Genomic DNA, 415 nt, shown 5'->3' on the forward strand with positions numbered 1-415 from the left:
AACCCCTTTGTAAGGTCATAAATCATCATTTTCTGCCCTAGAAGCCTGGATATTCCAAATCCCAGAGATGGCTGTGATACATTTCCAAGTAGCATATCATACATATGGTTTGCCAAGTATGCCTTCCACCTAGATCCCACCTAGAATTCAAAGTCGCCATCATTTCTTCCCACTAATGTTACCACCTCTACTGGGTAACAGGCATCAACTAAGGCCACTCATGATGAACAGGCTGACCACTTTTTCTCCGTTGTTGCTGCAAATGTTCTAGTTCGGCCTCATACATCATTTCCTGGACTAAGTACTTCTCCCGTCGTATTCGGTCATACAGGCCCTTTGGTACATCTGGAATCAGGTATGCGATGAATGACTTAATCCCAAAAACAAGGTGCTGAAAATTGAAGAGTGAAAATTA

General features: G+C 42.7%; 1 protein-coding gene across 1 annotated transcript in view; it reads right to left on the reverse strand.

Annotated features, from left to right (window-relative positions):
• Window positions 1–4: 4 nt before the first annotated feature.
• Window positions 5–415, reverse strand: part of ANO3 (anoctamin 3) — a gene marked incomplete at its 5' end in the record, with an annotated part of 32,290 nt that continues 31,879 nt past the window's right edge. The window contains one exon of the mRNA XM_012649554.1: window positions 5–391. Coding sequence (XP_012505008.1) covers window positions 209–391 — 183 coding nt within the window. The remainder of the gene's footprint in view (window positions 392–415) is intronic.

Source organism: Propithecus coquereli, unplaced genomic scaffold, assembly GCF_000956105.1.
Source record: "Propithecus coquereli isolate 6110/MARCELLA unplaced genomic scaffold, Pcoq_1.0 Scaffold30, whole genome shotgun sequence".
NCBI classification, from domain to species: Eukaryota; Metazoa; Chordata; class Mammalia; order Primates; family Indriidae; genus Propithecus; species Propithecus coquereli.